General features: G+C 43.5%; 1 protein-coding gene across 1 annotated transcript in view; it reads right to left on the reverse strand.

Moving 5' to 3' along the window:
- HABP4 (hyaluronan binding protein 4) overlaps positions 1 to 19,226 on the reverse strand; it is a 32,847-nt gene extending 13,621 nt beyond the window's left edge. Inside the window, exons 1-3 of the mRNA XM_075276681.1 lie at positions 19,010 to 19,226; positions 10,577 to 10,730; positions 5,410 to 5,415 (exon numbers count right to left, since the gene is read on the reverse strand). Coding sequence (XP_075132782.1) covers positions 5,410 to 5,415; positions 10,577 to 10,730; positions 19,010 to 19,226 — 377 coding nt within the window. The remainder of the gene's footprint in view (positions 1 to 5,409; positions 5,416 to 10,576; positions 10,731 to 19,009) is intronic.
- Positions 19,227 to 19,819: the final 593 nt, after the last annotated feature.

Raw genomic sequence — 19,819 nt, forward strand, 5'->3', positions numbered from 1 at the left:
TACCCACATCTGACCAAAAAAATAAATATATCATAATAATCAATCATCATCATCATCATCATCATCATCATCATCTTTTGATTTTCTGGCAGAATTCGAGTCATTAATAAATTTTGGATTCTATGACATCCTGCCTCTAGTATTTCCCTTGCTTTGTTCTTGAAAGCTGTTCCTGACTCTCTTTGAATGTTACGGTGTAGGGAATATGGGCTTGAATTACGGGTCTGTGTAAAATGTATTGAAAATGAGGGCGGTGGAGGGTCACTGCAAACAGTTATATCTCAGACCTTATAAAAATGCAGACTTTTGGAATCATATGAAAGAGGAAATTTGCTTCATATGGCACTGCATCTGCAGGGATATCGAAGATATTTCCAGAGATGCCACTGGTTGAAAACAGTTGGTATTAAGATATTTATATACAGCTGCATAAAAATAGAATTAGTACTTACCAGTAATTCGGTTTCTAGTTAGCCCTCCATGACAGCACCACAGAAGGTTGTATCTCCACCCACTATTAAGGACAGGAAAAGCACACAAGAAGTTAGAGAGCCCCTCCCCTTCCTCCATCTTCAGTGTATTCAAAATGACCACCATAGTATATCCTACACTAAATATAGTCTAGATCAAGGGAGGGCAATCAGGGAGTTGTCAAGAAGGGCTAACTAGAAACCGAATTGCCAGTAAGTACTAATTCTATTTTCACAAATGCACTCCATGACAGCACCACAGGAGGAATGCCAGATAACTATTTTGAGGTAGGGACTATCGCCTGCAGCACCTTCCTTCCAAAAGAGCGGTCTGACACGAGAGAAAAGCCCAATCTGTAATGTTTAGTAAATATATGGACTGAAGACCAAAGAAGCTGCTCTACAAATTTGATCTAAGAAGCAATCAGTCCTTTCAGCCCAAGAGACTGACATTTTTCTGCTAGAATAAGCTTTAGGCTGAGGCCGCATGTTGAGAAAATGCAGGGTTTTTTGTTGCAGATTTTGTTGAGGTTTTTTGAACCAAAGCCAAGAATGGCTTCTATAGGAATGAGCAATATATAGGAAGTTCTTATGTTTCCATCTTCTACTCCGTGCATTCTTGGCTTTGGCTCAAAAAACTGCAACACAAAAAAAAAAAAAAAAAAAAAAAAATCAAAAAAAAAAATCAATCTTAGGCCCCACACTGCGGAAATGCAGCTTTTTTTGTTGCGTTTTTTGAGCCAAAGCCAAGAATAGCTACAAATGGAATTGGAAATATATAGGAAGTACTTCTGCTCAATCTAGTCCTGGTTTTGGCTCAAAAAACCGCAACAAAATCTGCAACAAAAAAAGCTGCGTTTCCGCAATGTGGGGACTCAGCCTTAATGGGGTTTTTGGGGGACATCAACCATGATATGGATTGAATAAAAATGCAATTTGTTAGGGCCACAAAATTGAATATAAACATGCTCATCCCTTCTCCAGTCAGAAGAGGTTTCAAGATGTGAACTATCCTTTCCTACATCTAACATATGAAATGATTCTTCCCTCCTATTAGACGGATGTTAAAAAAAAAAAAAAAAAAAAAAAAAAAGTTAGAAATCTAGACTGAATAGTATTCTGTCCTGACCCTAAGGTTTTAGGACAGATTCTCTAGTAGAGAGGGCCTAGATTTCATTAACTACTGGCAGATGTCATGGCAACAGAAAGCAGATTTCCAGGACACTTCCATATTAGCAATTTTCTAAAAAGGGCATAGAGTTTGGCCTTTAGGGACTATGTTGAGATTCCACTATCAAAGTAGAATCTTCATTCTTGGGAGAAGGCCTCAGGGAGAAAAAAAAAAAAAAAAAAAAAAAAAAAAAAAAATTGACCCAGTGAAGATTAGCCATTATTGGGTTAGAGAGTATATTTCTTCTTGAATTCACATGAATGAGAAATACTAATTTTTCCTTTGGTAGGGGTAGGCAACCTTTGACACTCCAGGTGTTGTAAAACTACAACTCCCAGCATGCATACTGTCTGTACTGTTCTTGGAACTCCCATGGAAGTGAATGGAGCATGTTGGGAGTTGAAGTTTCACAGCAGCTAGAGTGCCGAAGGTTGCTGATCCCGGTTCTAAGCCCTGCAAACATTTCATCATGAACCTTTGCTTCTACTGAAATTCTTCTATATTCAGTGTTTCTAACAGCAAAAAAAGTTCCTGAGTAAATTCAGAGGAGATGTATCCTCCTGCCTGAATATCTGAAGGGTCCCCAAGTAATTCCCCTTCCTCAAGGCAAACTTCAAACACAGATGGTACGTAATCATCCCTATTGTCCAAATCTGGTTCTGTAACTTACTCTTAGGTGCAGATTGTGATTCAGAAGAAGAAAAGGTATTGGAAAAGAAGCTAGGGAGGATTGGAATTCATGCCAAATTATTTCTTTAATTTCCTTCATTAATGACAGCTTTTCCTCCATTAATGGTGGCAGTTCCTTTGGTGTTTTTTTTTTCAATGCAAGACTGCCATAAGTTTGTTTTGTTTTTATTTTAAAGTGGAAGAAAGCTATTTTTCCCTCCCACAAATGGCACATTTAAGTACAACCAAATTCTTAAATTTAAAGATACATGTCTATAGCAGTGATGGCGAACCTATGGCAAGCGTGCCAGAGAGGGCACACAGAGACCTCTATGCTGGCATTTGTGCAGTCGCCCGTCTCACTAACGAGGAATCCAGTAAAGGATTCCCCGTTGATGAGCAATCGCTGCCTTCAGTTGTATGTGCAAATGCGAATCGCGCAACCACGGCCTACACTGACTGCAGAGTGTGACCTCTGCCCCAACGCAGGCACGTGATGACACGAGTAATCAGCACCCGCAGCTTTTCATGGGTGATTATAAGAGTGTGTGTCTGTCAGTCAGTCATACTGGAGAGCATATAATACTGTGTGTGTGTGTGTGTGGGGGGGTACTGAGGAGCATATAATATTGAGGGGTGTATTGTGGAGCTTATAATACTGTGTGTGGGTGCCACTGTGGAGCATATAATCCTGTGCAGGGGCTGCAATGGAGCGCAACTGTCCGCATTTGTGGATCTGCAGTGTATTAAGGTTAAATTGCAGTGTTGGCACTTCGCGACAATTTAGTGGGTTTTGGGTTACAGTTTGGGCACTCAGTCTCTAAAAGGTTCGCCATCACTGGTCTATAGCTTCTTTTTACCAAATGCATGACAATAAGGGGAAATGTGAACCTCAATAAACATATCATGTAACAACCCATTACCAGAATACTCACTGGGGTTGGGGGAACGCCATGCTCATATGCCACTCTAGAGAACTTATCTCCAGGTATTATGACAAACAGACACAGATGGTCGTATGTTGAGAAGAAAGCCTCTTGGTCTGGAAGGCTTTTTAAAACCACCTCCAATGACCTATATACTCCACTCCACCAATAAATAGGAAGGTTTCTGGTTCACCTGCTTCCTCATGACACCAAACTAAGTTTCCTCTTTTTGGCGCCTTTTCCCGAAATCAGAAGTACGTCATCAGAAATCGGAAGAGACGTCGGTGTACATCTCAGTGTAGAACGTAGGCTCTGCCAAGCAGGCAAGGGACACTACAGGCCAGGGAGTTTTCAAGGAAGGACAGAGGCCTGCACTACTCAACTCTACCTTACCAAGATCATCCAGAAGGAGACAGCACCGCCAAGACTCTGAGAAGAAATGGCGCACAACTGCAGTGACAGCTGAACTGGACCCCACTCTGCCAGCTAAGTAACACACAAAATCTGTTGTCTGCCCCTAACAGGGGGGGGGGCCGGGAGATGGAGGAAGGGGAGTGGCTATTTAACCTCTTGCGTGCTTTTCCTGTCGCTTATAGCGAGTGGAGATACAACCTCCTTTGGTGCTGTCATGGAGGGCATTTGAAAAATACCTGATGCAAGTATCCCAATCCAGACTGTTTTCTACCAGTGATATCTCAGGAAATTGTAGTGCCTTCTATATCATTTCCACTTTCATATAATACCAAAAGGAAGTTTGTACATTTTATAAAGAGTGAGATTTGAAGCAAACTTCCCCCACCAATTTTCAATACATATTAGATGGCCAGTATTCCATATACAGTGGCAACCAGTGAGGCAGAATAATAGCTCAACGCTGAAGTAAGCTGGAAGAACAAAGATAAAGGATTTCACAGAGACAATTTGCTAACAAAGTACCGTATTTTTCGGACTATAAGACGCACTGGACTATAAGACGCACCTAGGTTTTAGAGGAGGAAAATAGGGAAAAAAAATTTTGAAGCAAAAACTGGTAAAATATTTAATATATGGGAGTTGTAGTTTTGCAACAGCTGCAAGGCCACATTGACAGGTGACCCTGCAGCTGTACGGGGATGTATAGGGCGTTTTTTTTTTTTGCGGGGCCAGATGTACTTTTTAGTTATACCATTTTGGGGAATGTCTATTTCTTAGATCACCTTGTATTGAAAAAAAAAAAACAGGAGGCGATTTAGAACTTTTATTTTATATTATATTATATTTTTTTACTATTTTTTTTACTATTTTATTCCCCCCCGGGGGCTTGAACCTGCGGTCACTTGATTGCAAGTCCCATAGACGGCAATACAACTGTGATTGCCAGTGATTATCTTTTCCCTTTCTTCTTGACAACGGCACCAACAGGTAGAATGTCAGGCGAGTATCGGGGGGAGGGCCGGAATCACAGCAGACAGTAGTTATTTCAACAATTTATAACGTTTGTAGAATGTGCAAGTATTTGCCCAAATAGCTGCCTGACAAATCTGCACAATTGAAGCTAAGGCCCCCTCAGCCCAAGAGGAGGCTGATTGCAAAAGTAAAACAAGCCTTCAGACCAGAAAGGAGTGGAATCTGCTTCAAGTCATAGCAAGAAGAAATGGCTAGAAGTATCCATCGGGCAATCAAACCTTTACTAGCAGCAGCCCCTTTAATCTTTTCTTGGTACTGAACCAAAAGATGATCTGAGCACCTAAATCCCTCAGTATGCTGGAGGTAGAGCAAAACATCTTCTGACATCAAAGTTGTGAAACTTCTGTTCCTTACTAGATGAATAATTGACAGAATGATGGAAGGATCACCTCCTGAAGGAAATGAAACTACAAAGACTACCTTGGGAAGAAAAAGAAAGTGATGTTTAAGGATAATATGGTCATCCAAGATGGTAAAAAAAAAAAAAAAAAAAAAAGGGGGGGGGGGGCCTTACAGGAGAAGGCCTGAATATCCCCATCTCACCCACACACCTGGCTGTGGTGATAGCCAACAGGTAGTTTTAAAGGTAAAGCACCAGAAAGTAATGTCCGAGAGAGAGGTTCAAAGGGAGGACCAGATAAAACAAACACCAGATTGAGGTCCCAGGGAGGTACAGATGGACGAACAAAGATGTAACCTAGAAGCCCCTTTAATGAACCACGAACACCGGAAGCTGTGCCAATCTAGAATCCAAGTGGGCACGGAGACCAGAAATCTGAACCTTGATGGTTCAGATCTTCAGGCCTTTATCCAGACCTAACTGAAGAAAGTCCAGAATCAATGAGGCAGAGGGTGGGGAAAATATATTCTAAAGATATATGGGATCTGACAAGAAGGCATTCCAGGTCCTGAGATAAGTCTTAGTGTTATCGCCACTCTCCTCCTCTCTAGAAAGGCTGAAGCCAGAAGCCATGCCGTAAGGTGTAGATGACTGACTTCTGGATGCAGGACTGATCCCTGAGAGAGAACATTTCTCGCTTCTTCTTCCCAGATCCTCGCCAAAGTAGTGGGAAAGAGAGAATGGAGGGACATACACGAGGCCAAGGCTGAGTAATGGCATCCACCACTTTTCAAGAGTCTCTCCTGGAAAGGGAGAAAATCTGGCAGCTGACAGGCAAATGGGGCATGCCCTACCTAGACCCTACCAGCCTCTGGAAGATCTTGGAGTTCATTTTCCATTCGGAAGTCGGCCACGGTATTCTCGCTCTCTTTTACACGTACTGCCAAGAGAGAAGCCAGATTCTGTTCAGACAAACCAAGGATCCAGGAGGAGATCTGAGACAGGGAAATGCTTCCTCACCCCACCCCACCCCCACCTGTTCACATAGGCCACAGTTGTTGTGTTGACAGAGTGGATCCTAAAGTGGCAACCCTGCAAGAAGGGAGTTAAGGCTAGAACAGCCTCCAGGAATGCAACAGTTCCCTCAAGTTGGGAGATCGCTACCACCAACAGAGAAAGTTTGATTCTCTGGGGAAATCTCAGTTCCCTTGTCCAGGGAGGAGAGCAGCTTGTTCCACACAGATAGAAAGAACCTCTGCAGAATCCTTGTATGGGCCCAAGTCCATAGGACGGCCAGGATAGTGGCTGTTAAGGAACCCAGAAGATGCATTATTTCTCTTACGGAACTTGATTATGCCAAACGAAATGAGGAGATCCTTACTTGAAGGGTGTCCTTAGTCTCTTGGGGAAGAAATGACGTCTATTTGGGAATCCAGGAGAACACCCAAGAAGATCTTCTGCCTGCTGGGAACCAAGTGGACTTCTGTTTTATTACCCACTCTAGATCTGTAAAAGTTTGTCTTACCCAAACCAGATGAGCAAGTAGCTGGATCTCTGATTGAGTCATTATTAGTCCAGATGAGGGATAATCTGGATTCCCTCGATGCAGAAATGAGCATACTTCTACCATAATCTTTGGCCTGTCAGCAGCATGTTTTCACAAACTGAAGGGCTTGAAGCTGAAAATGGACCAGATGACCTTCTCTGGGAAAGAATCTGGAGGAACTTCTGTGAATCCGGAAAGGTCAGAACTAGAGATCAGCAAATAAGCTCGATCAAATACCTCGGCCGCATAGCTCCTGGTTCAAAAACACTTCCAGGGCTTTGAATTTTTACTGCCCCTCCCACCTTCCTTGCACCCGGGAGCTATGTGGCCGAGGAATTCGACAGTATATTCGCTCATCTCTAATCAGAACATAACATGCATCAGTCAAGTCGAGGGAAACCATCCAGCAGTCATTGGTAAGGAGATTTATCACGGATCGAATGGTTTCCATTTTGAACCTCTTGTATTCCAGGTAACGCTTGAGAGATTTTAAATTCAGAATTGCTGTGAAGGAGCAATTTGGTTTCTGGACCAGAAATACAGGAGAATAACACACACACACACACACACACACACACACACAATCCCGACCTAGGATGAGTGGACTGGAATAATGACCCCCCTTCCTCTGAAGTAAGTCTTATAATGCAAAATCTTGTTGAAGGCTGGCATCACTGGCTGGACTTGCAGTCAGAAGCCTCTTCCCTTTACCTCTTTGTTGCTGGTTTCTACCACCACTTCCTCTTTAGGACTCCTTCTCTGGTTCCGAAAGCAACACCTCTGATGGTAAAATCTGGACTCTGAAGAAAACCCTTTCTTGTTGTCCAAAGCTTTTTTTCAGAATGTTGTCTAGACCACAATCAGACTATCACCTTCACCTGGAATTTGACAAAGCTTGCTCTTTGATCCTACATCGTCTGACCAAGATCTCAAATCAAAGACAGTCCCTCTTGTAGCATTAGCCAGTGTAGCAGACCTGGCCACCAGTCTAAATGTCCGCTGAGGATTCAGCCAAAAAAATGTAAGGTTGGTAGAACTCTAAAAACTCTTCCCATGGGGTTCAAGAAGCCAAGTGCACCTGAAGCTGATCTAGCCAAATGCCCAAGGATTGGGCAGTACAAGTGACAGCGATGCTCTGTCTTCACATGAAGGCTGAGGAGTCTCAAGCTGTCTTGAGAAACCCCTCCGCCTTCTTGTCCATGGGATCACGCAACAACCCCTTGTCTTCAAAAGGTAGGGTGGGTTTCTTAGAAATCTTGGCCACTGGGGCATCCACTTTAGGAACGCTATTCCAGAGTGCAGTGTCCTCCTTCGAAAAGGGATACTTCCTCTTAAACATCTTGGAAGAGGTGGTCCTCTTGTCTGGTTCCCCCTATTCCTCGTCAATGATTCGTTTACCAATGTCATGGACCAGAAACAGACCCTGAAACATCTGGTCAAAGATGGACAGGAGTTCTTTTCCTGCAGATCCATGGTGGAGTGGACAGCCTTAAGGAGGGAATCCGTATCCTCAGCAAGACAGAGAGGATGCCCTGCTGTATTATGAGAGGAGTCAGAGTCCTTCAATTTCGCCTCTTCTTCATCACTAACCGACATTTGAGCAGGAGGATAAGGATGAGCAGCTGAAGTAGAGGGAAATACCCAGCCAAATGTCCCCAGGGTCTTCAGACGCCAGTCCACAGCGGCATTAACTTTGTTCCCGAATATAGTTTTAAGGGAATCCAACAGAGAGACTATTCTTCCCCCACAATTTTATCTGTGCATTTTTGGCAAACTTGTCTCTTACCTGAAAGTGGCAGACTTTTGACACAAAGCACACTTCCATGCAGGAGGCCTGGCTGGTTCTTTAGCCTATACACAACAAGAATCATTGTTATAAGGAGGGGTCCCAACCAAAACCTAAAAAGACATTGGAAAAGGCCCTGGAGGAACCTACCGGGGTAGAGGTTACATCTTGGGCTTACGAGGCTCAGGAAAATCTGGAGGGGCTGACATGATGAGAGTCAGCAATATAACAATATAACCAGCCCTTCTACACAGCAGAGGCAAGCAGTAACGGTAAAAAAAAAAAAAAAAAAAATTAGATGGCTACAGCTATCCCAGGATGAAGCCAGGGCCAAAGGACACTGCAGCTATAAAAAAAAAAAAAAAAAAAAAAAAAAACCACACCGCAAACTGGAAGTCCCGCCCCAGACATGCCGAAACCGGAAGTGAGGGAAGACGGCCGAAGAATGCTTCTGTGGCTGCTTTGACTCCTGTCTACACGTGGAGGAACAGAAGGCTCCCAACCCCCAGGGAGCCTCCAACAGAGAAAACAAGCACCCACAGAAGCTCTACAAAGGGAGACAGCCCAGGGTAGCCACACCTACGGGCTTACAACTAGGGATAGGTAGGACTGCAGACAGCAGCCCAGACCACCTGTCCCCTATGCAGTTCTTCCACCATCCAGGGGCAGTAAACAACTGGAGTGTGAGTGAAGGAAGAACCTTTTAAAATGATTACTTCCTGTTTCCTGTCCCTGGGGGCATGGAAATCCTCTTGTCAGTGCCATTGTGGAGGAGAAAGGGAAAAAGTAGCATTTTACAGTCACAACAAAGTGGATGGGATTCGCTAGAATCTCATCCCCACTTTGCAGTAAAATACATACATCAGATACGCTGTAGTTTCCAAAACAGTTGAAGTTTATACCTGCGGAAAGGTCAGTGGTTTCCCTATAGTTATAAATGAAGCAGAAAGTCCGCAGAGGAAACCTCTGCAAACTTTATGTGCAAAGCTCTGCAGGAAGAACTGCAATGCACTGCCACCGCAGTTATTTGCAGCACAATTGCAGAGCCCTAAGGTAAAGTGAAATCAACTGGCAAGTGACCCCCATTTTGAAAACCAAACTGCTCTAAGAATTTATCAAGGGTCATAGTGAAAGTTTTCCCATATGTGAGCAGTGTGTGAAGAGAATATGTAATCTGTGCCGAGGGTTAGGGAAGGAGGTCACAATCCGAGGATCAGTTTTGACATCTTTTCCCTCTCACCAAGCCTGTGCTGTTCCCTGATGTACACTCCCACAGCTTATATATTTCCTTTTTTTAAATCTGGTCACTTATCCTGCAAGCAAACGACCTCATATGGCAGAGATACACTTTTGAAAATTGTGTCATTTTCAATGTATCTATTAATTATTAATTTTGAGCAACAAAATATAAATAAAATATTTCTAGTGTTTATGTTGAATGGCATTTAAAATATTTAAAATGTTAATTACATTATTCTATGGATTGGTATGATGATTTAAAAATTTTTGTTGATTAGATCAAAAACCTACAACCAGCTCAATATATGCTTTGTATTGATATAGTGTTGAGGGATATGCAATTTCTGATTACCTCTTATTTCATATTTTGTAAGAAGAGAAGGAGAGGAAAGAAAAAACAAAAAAACCAAAACATTTTTGTTTTCTTTTTAGGTTCACAACATGTATCATGAGGATTAAGTAATGTTTTAGTGTCATAGCATGGGCTGTTACATATAGAAAAGGGTATGTTACTAACTTTTAAACTTTTTGGCCTATTAGAGAACTTGACCTAACAATCTTTTGAGAGATTTTACTGCAACGCTTTTTTTTTTGACCGCCATAAGCCTATCAAGGCAAGGTATTAAAGACTGGGATGAGGGGATCTCAGTCAATTTTGATTAAAATCCCCAAATCATCCGTACCACTACCAAGAATGTTGGAAAGAAGTTACAGAAAGCATTTTCTCCTTTACCTCCCTTCACTAAAACATACAGCCCCGGCTTGTCTCCTGCCTTCCACTTTCCCCTTCCATAGCCAAGTCAAGGGGGAGATGAAGGGGAAGGGGGGGGGGGGGGGAATTTAGTGACTGACAGGCCATCATGTACGACTGTACATAGCAAGGTTGCAATCAGTAACTGAGCCACCTAAGACCACCATGACACAGAGTCGGCACACATCTCTGAAGAAAAATATAAGCAAATATAGATGCAAAGAGTACATACTTGTCAACCCTGTACTCTTTGGACTTGTCTATAAAATTTGGGCGGAACTCTCTGAAGGCAGTTCGGCGTTCTGATCTTTCCACGTTCATTTCTGTGCTGCTATTTTCATCCTCAGTCAGTTTTTGCATAGACTGTTTTGGAGCTCGCTTCAGGCCTAAAAACAAAAAATAAATAAAATATATATATATATATATATATATATATATATATATATATATATATATATATATATATATATATATATATATTTATATTTATTTATATATATATTTTAATAATACATATAATATTATTACCACCCATATTCCTGGAACAGTCATGTGCTCCAGGGACACATTCTGATAATCCGGTGACGTACGTACCGTTTCACCGCTTCTGAAACGGAACGTCACCATTACTCTCCCCCCCCCCCCCCATCCTCATCAATACTTACCAAGCCTTCCTGCGAACGGGTCCTCCCCTCCTCTTCCTCTCTGCTAGGAATGTGCGGAATAGGTTAGCTAGAGAGATGGGGGGGAGGGGCTAGTAATGGATAGGATAGCTAGGCTAATTTGCATACCGAGCAAAACTGGAGGCAAACGGCGGCAAGGAGAAGATGACGAAAGGTATGAGACGAATAGCCTTTCTTAAGGCTATTCCGACGTGGTACTTAGAAAAAAAAAAATCGTGCCTGAGTGATAGGATCCCTTTAAAAGTGAAAATTCCATGAAACTATGCATTTTTATACAATATTAAAGTGCCTGTCTTTAAAATAAAGTTATACATAGGTTGATAATTTATACCAATAGAACTCCATCCAAAATAGAGTAGTGCTGTGTAGTCAGAATTTAGACCACTCAGAACCAGCTGGAACAAAAGACAAAGACACACACTACAGCAGCTTGCAAAAGTATTCATACCACTTGAACTTTGTCACCTTACAACCACAAACAAGTGTATTTCATTGGGATTTTAAGAGGGAGACCTACACAAAGTAGCAGATAATTGTGAAGTGGAAATAAAATGATACATGGTTTTCATAATTTTACTCTAATACAAATATGAAAAGAGCGACATGCAAAAGTATTCATCCCCCTATATCACTACTTTGTAGAGCCACTTTTCGCTGCAATTCTAGCTGCAAGTCTTTTGGGTTATGTCTCTACCATCTTTGAAAACCTAGAGGCAGATTTTTGCCCATTCTTTGCAAAATAACTCAAGCTCAGTCAGACTGGAAGGAGAGCGTCTGAACAGCAATTTAAGTTGTGTCACTCAATGGCGTAACTAGGAATGGCGGGGCCCCGTAGCGAACCTTTCACATGCCCCCCCCTCCCCCCGACCGAAGCTGAAGACCTCGACCAACTGACATCAACTGCCACCAACCCCCCCCCCATTTCTGCGCACACCATAATACCCCATATTGGCCCAGTACACATTATTATGTCCCATAGTGGCCCCTACACACAGTATTATGTCCCATTATGGATACACATGAACAATTATACTCTGGGGTCTTTTCAGACCCCAGAGTATAATAATCAAAGACCCAGAGGGATACAAACAAACTTCTGTTACTTACCAATCTCCCGACTCCTCTGCATTCTCAGTCGCTGTCGGCCATCTTCCGGGACGTTATGTGACCGGGGCCCTGCATCGCGGGTCATATGACATCACGCAAGTCAAGCCTGCCCGGAGCCTGGAGAGGCAAGTAACAATATTTTTATGTTCCCTTACCTCTCCCGGGCCTCCGATCATTATACTCGGGGGTCCGAAAAGACCCAACCCCGCCCCCAGATATAATAGTGCTTGTGGGGCCCGTGCAGTCACTTACGGATCCTGGCCCCTGCCAGGATCGGTAAATATATAGGGCCCGTTACCGGCTGGAGTAACTCCAGCCGGTAACGGCCTATAGAGGAAAAAAAACAAAAAAAACCCGCAGCGGTAGTGGCTGTCACCGGGCTCCCTAATGTCCCGAGCCCTGTGGCAGCAGTAGTTACGCCACTGTTGTCACTGATACTCAATGGGATTTAAGTCTGGACTGTGACTAGGCTATTCTAACACATGAATATTCTTTGATCTAAACCATTCCACTGTAGCTCTGGCTGTAAGTTTAGGGTCATTGTGTTGCTAGAAGGTAAATCACCTTCCCAGTCTCAAGTCTTTTGCAGCCTCCAACAGGTTTTCTTCCAGGATTGCCCTGTATTTAGCTTCATCTATCAACTCCGACCAGCTTCCCTGTCCCTGCTGTAGAAAAGCCTCCCCACAGTATGATGCTGCCACCATCATGTTTTATAGTGGGGAGGTGTTCATGGTGATGAGCTGTGTTAGTTTTCCACCACACAGAGCACTTTACATAAGGTCACAAAAGTTCAACTTCCGTCTCATCTGACCAGAGCACCTATTTCCACAGGTTTGCTGTGTTGCCTATATGGCTTGTGGCAAACAGCACTTCTTATGTCTTTCCTTCAACAATGGTTTTCCTCTCACCACTCTTTCATAAAAGGCAACATTTGTGGAGTGCCCAACTTATATAGTTGTCCTGTGGACAGATTCTCTGGAGGAGCTGCAGAAATCTACAGCTCAGGAGAGAGTGACCATGGGCCTCTTGGCTGCTTCTCTGACCTGTGATTTCCTTGTTCATAACTTCTCCATAACTTTATCTCTGACCTGTCTGGTGAGTTCCTTGGTCTCTCTCTTCAAATATGGGAGGAGGAGAGTCTTATAGTCTGAATGCATTGTCCCACTACTGTTGCCAGCTTTCTGCAACGGCAGGTGTGGGGCGATGCTGCAGGCCATGAACTACAAGGACAGGGTGTCCTGGCAGCACAAACCCATCCCGCCATCCGCCGTGCAATTACAGCGTATCCTGGATCTGTAGAGATATTGGCGGCCGCTCTGCTGCAGAGAGGTCACCATAATTACCAAGTCTTTGCTGTAATGTACAGCAGAGACACAGAGAGAATGCCTGCGATCAAGAGTCCACTCTGATTGTGGCATTACTATCTGTAAGCACCCCCAATTTGCCCCCTAGCCAGTGGGTAGCTCTCAAGTTGCAGGTTGGCTCCTGCGCAACGAGATCGCAGGAGCTGACCTGTTTCTGTCACAGGCCTGGGAAACTTCATTAGGCCATCATAGGAATATTACTATTGTACAGAATATCCCATAGACTGCAATACAGTTGTAACTACTTTATTAGCAATACATCACTAATAAAATTGTTAAATATATATGTGTATTTTATTTTTTCATTTTTGTTTGCATAAGCATCATATGATCATGTGTATCTCAGAATGGATATCATTGAAAAACTTGCCATCTGTTGTTACTTTGAGTAAGGCTCTGCTACATCTCTACAAACACACACACACACCTCTGCCACATCTATACATATGCACAGCATACTCAGTTCTGCTACATCTCTGTATACGTACAGCAGGGGTGCTCACACTTTTTCAGCATGTGAGCTACTCATAAAATGACCAAATCAAAAGATCTACTACCCACTTCTTGTGGGCGGGGCCTGGGCCACAGCATCGTCAGATTGACATTGGATCCCAGAGACGTAAGTAACATTGCTTATTATGTTCTCTCACCTCCCCTGGGGCTCCGATTATTATACTTGGGGGTCTGAAAAGACCCCCGAATATAATAATAGCGGTAGTGGAATCGTGGCCTGGCCCGGGCCTACTCACTACCGCCCGCCGCGGCCTATAGTACAAGGGGAAGCGGGTGCGGCAGTGAACAGGTCCGGGGAGGTAGGTAAATAGGCCGTTACCTGCTGGGATTACTCCAGCAGGTAGCGGCCTATTATAAAACAAAGTTCTCATACTTACCGACCTCGATGCTGCTGCTGCTCCCGCATCCTTTTCTCCTGGTAGACGTCTGTGTATCAGCGTAGGTGGTGTGATGACGCCGCCTACGCTGAAATGTAGATGTCTGAACCAGGGCAAAGAGAGCGGCAGCTTTCCTGCACTGATTCAAGTAAAAAAATAAATAAAAAAATGTCACGCAATCGACCCATACGTCCTTTGCGATCGACCAGTAAAACGCGTTCGACGTTTTGGGCACCACTGATGTACAGGATACCCCGCTCTGTTACATCTTTGCATACGCACAGCCTACACAGCTCTGCTACATCTCTGCATACCAACATGGCCTTGCTACGGGTGTAGTGTATAAAAATGGTGGGGTTGTTATGGAAACCTGGAGTATAGCTGTGTGTAGCAGTTGGCGCGCCATGCCTGTGATTGTTCTGGCAACTAGCTGGGACACAATATAATGAGCGTGTTTTTGGCGTCGATGATCCGTCTGCTCCGGCGTTTAGTCAGCTCTAAGAGCTGCTTGACTCCTAGCTTACTCAATACTCCTCAGTTCTGCTTAAGGAAAACGCTGTTGACTTCTGGCTACCTTGATAGCTCTAGTTTATCGCAAATGTTGCGACACAAAATTTTCATTTTCCCGGCATATTTAGAATTGGGAGACTGGCAATTTGGATGAAAGGGGTTTTCCCAGGTCAGTGTCTGAACAGGCTGCCTTGAGTGTCTGCTCCTCTCTTCCTGTATTTGTCTCCCCGCTACTCCCTCTGGCTGAACAGGACACAGAAGACTACTGCAGTTCAGAGAATGAGTAGCGTTATCTTTGTGTTTACATAGAGATAGAGCAGGCTTTATCAGCACAAAGTGCAAATAGCCAAAATCTCCGATAGATAGATAGATTTTACTAGCAGGAGGACCCAGCTTCACACGGGTATATTTCATTTTTTGTATGTGTAGTGGCCCTATAGGAATTGCCCAGTATTGCACTCATGTATTTTATACGTCATTTGTGTGCGTGTCTCTGCCCGTGACTTCGTCTGCGTGTTCTTGGCGTCGATGATCCGCCTATATTCAGCAAATTGCTGCCATTGATGGTTTGCCTGCTTCGGCATTCCAGCAGCTCTTAAACTGTCCTGCTGCTGAACTTGTTCCTTACGCTGTGCTTGTGATCCGACATCTCAGCAGCTCGCTGGGATGCCATATAATGAGCGTGTTGTTGGCATTGATGATCCCAAAAAAAAAAAAAATGAATATGATCTACTTACGCATCGTGCACGCTGGGCGGGCATTCAGGGTGCGCTGTCTTCTTCATCTACGCCTCCTCTTCCTGCGATGTCCTCCGGTCCCGTCCTCTGCTCGCAAACTGACTGATAAAAATGCCCTGGGCGCATGCGCAGTAGCCATAGTAGAAGCCGCATGCTACTGCGCATGCGCCCAGGACATTTTTTTTTTTTTTTTTTTTTTTTTTTATCAATGTCAGTTCGCGAGCGCCGGAGGAGGACATCGAAGGAAGAAGAGGCGTGGATGAAGAAGAAGACACACCCTGAATGCCCGCCCAGCGTGCACGATGCGTAAGTAGATCACATTCTTTTTTAGGGTATTATTTTAAAACTGGGGGGTAGTTTACTATAACTTTTACGGTGCCCGAATAGCCTTTTTAAAGGCTATTCACGCATATGTGGGGCTCTATCAGCATGATTTTGCTGATAGAGCCCCTTTAAAGGTGTTCTCCCATGCAGAGTGTCAGCCTGTTGCCTGGAGCTAATCAGATAATATGCAAATACATGTACAGAATGGGCTGAGGGTTAGCTGTGTGTTTACATAAGAGATAACAGACCTAGCTTTATCAGAACATAAGTTGATAAAGCCAGAGAGATAAGCTGCTGCCAAGCGCAGTTTAATATAGTATGTCAACATAAATTCATAACAGTCGTGTAGCCATGTCATTTACCTGGATAAAAAGTAGCCTATGATTTAATCGATGTTACAAATTATGTGCCAAATTTCATTCAAATCCGTTAACGCTGGGTTCACACCTGCGTCTGGGGTCTCCGTTCTGTGGTTTCCGTCTTCTGCATGCCAGAAGACGGAAACCACAGACCGGGTCCGGCCGTGCGCGGCGGTGAGCCTTTTGCGCTCTCCGCCGCGAAACCGGATTTTTTTTTTATCTGGACACAGAGTACTGCATGTCCAACTCTGTGTCCGGATTATAAAACCCGGTTTCACGGCGGAGAGCGCAAAACGCTCACCGCCGCGCACGGCCGGACAGCTTTCTCACCCATTCAAATGAATGGGTGAGAAAGTCTCCTGCAGGTTTCCGTATCCTGCCTGTGTTTTAGGCAGGAAACGGAAACCTAAGTACGGAGACCGGGCCGCAGATGTGAACGAGCCCTAAGTCATTTTTGCGTAATTGAGGAACGAACACACATTTATAATATTAGTAGGATAGGAAGGATCCTATTAATATTATAAATGTGAAAGTTTGTGGGTTTGTGAGTTTGGATGTTCGGATGTTTGTTCCTCAATCACGGAAAAACCGCTCCACCGATTTGGCTGAAATTTTCCACAAACATAGTTAATACACCCGATTGCGCAATAGGCTACTTTTCGTCACAATAGCGCACATACGTTTGTGCCAGGAAGCCCACAAAACCCAAACTCACACCACTATCTCTGCAATCTCACACACTTTGGACCATAGCAAGCCACAAAATTCATATTGCCCTCTACAGCCTCGCCCCTAACCCCACACAATCACATATACATATACTTTACCACTTTGCCCCACACCTTAATTATACTCCAGGAGGCGCTCTATAACGCTCCGGAGCAGCCATGTTTGCCGACCCCCACCGCTCTGACAATCCGCGACACCGCCCACCCATGTCAATACCCCTAGGCGGTCTAATAAATGCAAAAAAAAAAGTTTAAGTAAAAAAAAAAAAAAAACAAATAAAAAGGATTAAAAATTCAAAATCACCCCCCTTTCCCTAGAACACATATAAAAGTAGTTAAAAACTGTGAAAACACACACATGTTAGGTATCCCCACGTCCAAAATCGTCCGCTCTACAAAGCCATACAAATATTTTTCCTGTTCGGTAAACGCCGTAGCGGGAAAAATGGTCAAAAGTGCCAAACCGCCGTTTTTTCACTGTTTTGATTCTGATAAAAATTTTAATAAAAAGTGATCAAAGCAATAACATTTCCCGAAAATGGTAGAACTAAAAAGTACACCCAGTCCCGAAAAAAAAGATGCCCTATACATCCCCGTACATGCACGTATAAAAAAGTTACGGCTGTCGGAATATGGCGACTTTTCAAAAAAAACATTTTTAACATAGTTTTGGATTTTTTAAAGGGGTCAAAATGTAAATAAAACCATATAAATTTGATATCCCCGGAATCGTAACGAAACACAGAATACAGGGGACATGTCAATTTGGTTGCACAGTGAACGCCGTAAAACCAAAGCCCGTAAGAAAGACGCAGAAATGCATTTTTTCTTCAAATCCACCCCATTCAGAATTTTTTCCCTGCTTCCCAGTACATTATATAGAATAATTAATGGTGGCATCATGAAGAAAATTTGTCCCAGAAAAATTAAGACCTCAAATGGCTCCGGGAGCAGAGAAATAAAAAAGTTATGGGGTTTAGAAGGAGGGGAGTCAAAAACGAAAAACCAAAATCAAAAAATGCCATCGGCGGGAAAGGGTTAACTTCAAATACCTCTGTCCCAAAGTCACTATGTAAAGTTTCTCACAACACCGTATAGCGGCTCAAATACAAATTAACTTCAACACAAAAGTCTCACGTATTCTCTGAATTACAGCAAAAACAAGATACAAACTTACATTTCATATCCCATACCTTATACACACTACGAAAACCTTACCCATGCCTGTATATACCCACTTCTACAATCACCGCAGACTAAGTCGCGGGTACCAGCTAGTAGGATATATATTTGTTCTAAGTCACCCCTTTTCCCTAGAATACATATAAAAGCAAGTAGAAAATTATTCTGAAACAAACATTATACACATTAGGCAGCCCTGTGTCCAAACTACAAACTTATAATAATATTTTTTCCCATAAGGTGAAAGTCGTAGCAGGAAAAAAAAAAAATAAAAAAAAAAATGAGGCACAGCAGCGCAGCACAGTGATTTACCGCAGCCTGCCACACTTCTGCTTCGTCCCTGTTTTACCGTATATTCAGCTGAGTATACGGTAAAACAGGCACGAAGCAGAAGAGTGGCAGGCTGCAGTAAATCCATAGGAATCAATGGACGCAGCCGGCACGCCGGGGGTTAGATGGCCGGCAGCTTCCATTCATTCCTATGGGTGCCAAGCTTTTCCCACAATGACTGGCCAGTAGCCAAGCATTGTGGGAAATAAGCCCCAATCTTGATCCCGCACGAAAAGATTGGGACCGGAACTCCAATCGCGATATTTTCTCGATTGCCGATCGGAATCCGATTTTTCCAATCCCGATTGCTCAACCTTACACACTACCCCTTGAGTCACTCTTCCATCTAATGTTTGAATGGATGGGGTATAAACCACAAGTGTATACAGTTCCAGTCACTTTGAAAAGCTTTCAGTATACTACTCTTCACATGAGTCAGCCTTATACTAACCTGGGGCCTCAGTGTTTGCAACAATGGTTTTTCTGTCCTTTTGGGATTCTTTTTTGTTGCTCCTTTGGCTGCCAGCTTTTTTGGCTGCAGTCTCCTCTTTTTTCTTACTACGATTAAGTTCAACTGAAGTCTGATGTAGAAAATCTAAGGGATCAGACTCATCATCCAGAAGTTGGAAAAAGCGGTTTTTCACCACACAACCAAAAGCTTCCTGCATAGTGGAAGAAACAAGGCTTTCATATACTGACTTCACGCCTCCTGCAAAGAAAACACACAATATAAGTGTTAAAGTCTTTCAACAACACCAAGGAGAAGGGCTGAATAATTATGACAAACTCTTGCAGTCTTTGGCCACTGCAGGCTACAGGTGACCCAGCTGCCCTACGGGCCTGTGCTTTCATCATTGAGAATGGTAACCAAAGAAAGATTATGTGTAGGTCGCTTCCACTCACTGTACCAAATTATGGCTACAGCCTATGGCTGGGAAATTAGGACCCAAAGCAAAAAAAAAGTCTCCAGAGCAACCCTCTGTTTTTTGAGCTTCTGCCTGTAGTCAGGGCAGATTGAGCCTCAGCAGTCAGTGTCACAGAGGAGTTGCAATACAACTGTATAACAGTCTATGGGAGACTTTCAGCCTCATAAGCCTCCCAGCTGTCATGGATACTGGATGTCTCACGTGTTCTTGTCATGCAAGAGCTGTACCAGAAAAAGGTGGTAGGGGGCAAAGAAATGTGCGTTTGGGAGCCGGTTAAAAAAGTTAAGCGCCCACGATCGTCACAGACTCTGATTGGAAACATTACTGCCGAGTCT

Source organism: Leptodactylus fuscus, chromosome 1 (genome assembly GCF_031893055.1).
Source record: "Leptodactylus fuscus isolate aLepFus1 chromosome 1, aLepFus1.hap2, whole genome shotgun sequence".
NCBI classification, from domain to species: Eukaryota; Metazoa; Chordata; class Amphibia; order Anura; family Leptodactylidae; genus Leptodactylus; species Leptodactylus fuscus.